This window comes from Argentina silus (genome assembly GCF_951799395.1).
Source record: "Argentina silus genome assembly, chromosome: 8".
Taxonomy (NCBI): domain Eukaryota; kingdom Metazoa; phylum Chordata; class Actinopteri; order Argentiniformes; family Argentinidae; genus Argentina; species Argentina silus.
This window is the reverse complement of record NC_139662.1, coordinates 22,247,210-22,249,709: the sequence shown is the minus strand read 5'-3', so window position 1 is coordinate 22,249,709 and position 2,500 is coordinate 22,247,210. Positions and strand designations below refer to the sequence as shown.

At 49.6% G+C, this 2,500-nt stretch overlaps 1 protein-coding gene across 1 annotated transcript in view; it reads left to right on the top strand.

The window, feature by feature from the left end:
* Positions 1–2,500, top strand: part of LOC310808340 (zinc finger protein 512B-like) — a gene marked incomplete at its 5' end in the record, with an annotated part of 20,040 nt that overhangs the window by 5,545 nt on the left and 11,995 nt on the right. The window contains 1 exon segment of the mRNA XM_083675185.1: positions 1,857–1,949. Coding sequence (XP_083531311.1) covers positions 1,857–1,949 — 93 coding nt within the window.

The window sequence follows — 2,500 nt, the reverse complement described above, 5'->3', positions numbered from 1 at the left end:
TTCATAACCATTCATAACCACTCATTCATAACCATTCATCACCATTCATAACCATTCATAACCACTCAATCATCACCATTCATAACCACTCATAACCACTCATTCATAACCATTAATAACCATTCATAACAACTCATTCATAACCACTCATTTATCACCATTCATAACCATTCATAACCATTCATAACCATTCATAAACACTTATTCATCACCATTCATAACCATTCATAACCATTCATAACCACTCATTCATCACCATTCATAACCACTCATAACCACTCATTCATAATCATTCATAACCATTAATAACCACTCATTCATCACCATTCATAACCGTTCATAACCACTCATAACCATTCATAACCACTCATTCATAAACATTCATAAGCGTTCATCACCATTCATAACCATTCATAATCATTCATAACCATTCATAACCATTCATAACCATTCATAATCATTCATAACCATTCATAACCATTCATAATCATTCATCACCATTCATCACCATCCATCACCATCATTCTTTAGCTTTGACATCTGTCTTTCATTTCTATAAATCATGAAGTGTGTTCCTCTGTGGCTGTCCGACGCCCCCCTCAGTAACCTGTCACTCGTTGTTAATCACGTCCCACATGTTCCATGTTTTCTACCATTATTGGCCAGACAGCTCCGTGACATCTGGCTCTGATTCCAGCTCTGCTCTGTCATCTGCTCTGCCCCCTGATCCAATCCAACTCTCCATGCTGTTTGTCAGGCAGGGGGGGGGGGGGGGGGGGGGGGGAACATCCAGGGGATGTATTTCCATCGCAGTCGAATCGAATTCCTGTGGCATGATAATCCTGCCTAAACCCTGTCATTCACTACTATTTCATCCTGTTACCAGTTTTGCTTGTTTTTGTGTTTCTGTATCGTCCTCCTGTCGTTCGCGTGTGAAACGAGTCTCCCTCCCACCCTCCCGACCGCGTTGTTCCCCACGCTGCACATTCACACCGCTAAAGCCCTCCGGGGAAGGGGATGAGTCAGGCATGCAATTAGACTCCTCTCTCCGAGGACCCCTAGCCAAGCGCCGGGGCGGGGGGGGGGGGCAGGGGGCCTGGGGAACCATTATAGGGAGAGTATTGATTGGAGAGCTGGAGGAGGGATACCGTGTGGGTTCATCCCCATCGTCTGAAGTGGCGTCTCCCTCTCGTCTCCTCTGTTCAGATGCTGTCATCTGAAAGCCCAGGCTAGGAGGGGGGAGGAAGGGGGGGGGGGGGGATAAAGGGGGGGATTCCTGAGAGGAATGACCTGTCACCTGTTCATTTCGTCTCACATCGTCAAGGACGCGACGAGGGGGAAGCCCCCGTAGAGCGTGGGGACGCACCCCCTGTGAGAGCAGGCGTTAAAGTAGCCCGACTCTCTGTGACGCAGCTATAACCCCCCCCCCCCCCTCTCTGATTGGTCCCTTAGGTCACCAGGATCTCTAATGGAGAGCCTGTTTTTATGGAGCGTTGGCTGTGTGACTCTATAAAAGTGACAGGCCTGCCATTAAGCGGTGATAGAGTCACCACATTACCGCCGGGGTCAGTCACTGGGAAAACACTTCCCTGCTCCACCAGGTCCATGCTGCCGTGCAGCGCCTCTCCCATGCAGGGCTTCTCTCCCCTCTCTCTCTCCTCCTTCCTCCCTTTCTAGTGATAAAACAGCATTTGGACGATAATGTTTTCTGTCAGGTAATAACGGAGGTTATTATGGTGGAGGCATCATGAGGTGAAGGTCACACAGGGGGGACAGCAGAATGGGCCGTGGGTTTGTTTGTTCCATAGACATGACTCGTGGTCTTGTGTTTGACCTCTGCCCTTTGACCCCTGCAGCTCCAGGATGCCCTGAAGTGCCAGCAGTGCCAGAAACAGTTCAGGTCCAAGGCCGGCCTCAACTACCACACCATGGCTGAGCACAGCAGCAAGGTACACACACACACGCATGCATGCATGCACACACACACACACACACACACACACACACACACACACACACACACGCGCACACTGACCAGTGTGCATACTAGTGGACACCTGACCCTAGAGCTGTGGAGAGTGTCAGTTCAGGCTTTCAATGCTGACCAATACGGGCTTGTGTCTGGTCAGGGTTAGGGTCAGGGTTAGGGTTCGGGGTTAAAGCTAGGGTTAGAGCTAGGGTTAGGTGTTAGAGCTAGGGTTAGGGGTTAGAGCTAGGGTTAGGGGTTAGGGGTTAGGGGTTAGTCTGATCTCTGCCTTCAGAAAGAGCTCTGGGTTTCTAAGGTGGGGCAAGAGGGAGTGTGTGTGTGTGTGTGTGTGTGTGTGTGTGTGTGTGTGTGTGTGTGTGTGTGCGTGCCTGTGTGTGTGTGTGCGTGCCTGTGTGTGTGTAGGCGTAAACATTCATTTATCCAGGGCAGGACAGGGTTAACCATTCATTTATCCAGGGCACTACAGGGTTAACCATTCATTTATCCAGGGCACTACAGGGTTAACTCAACACT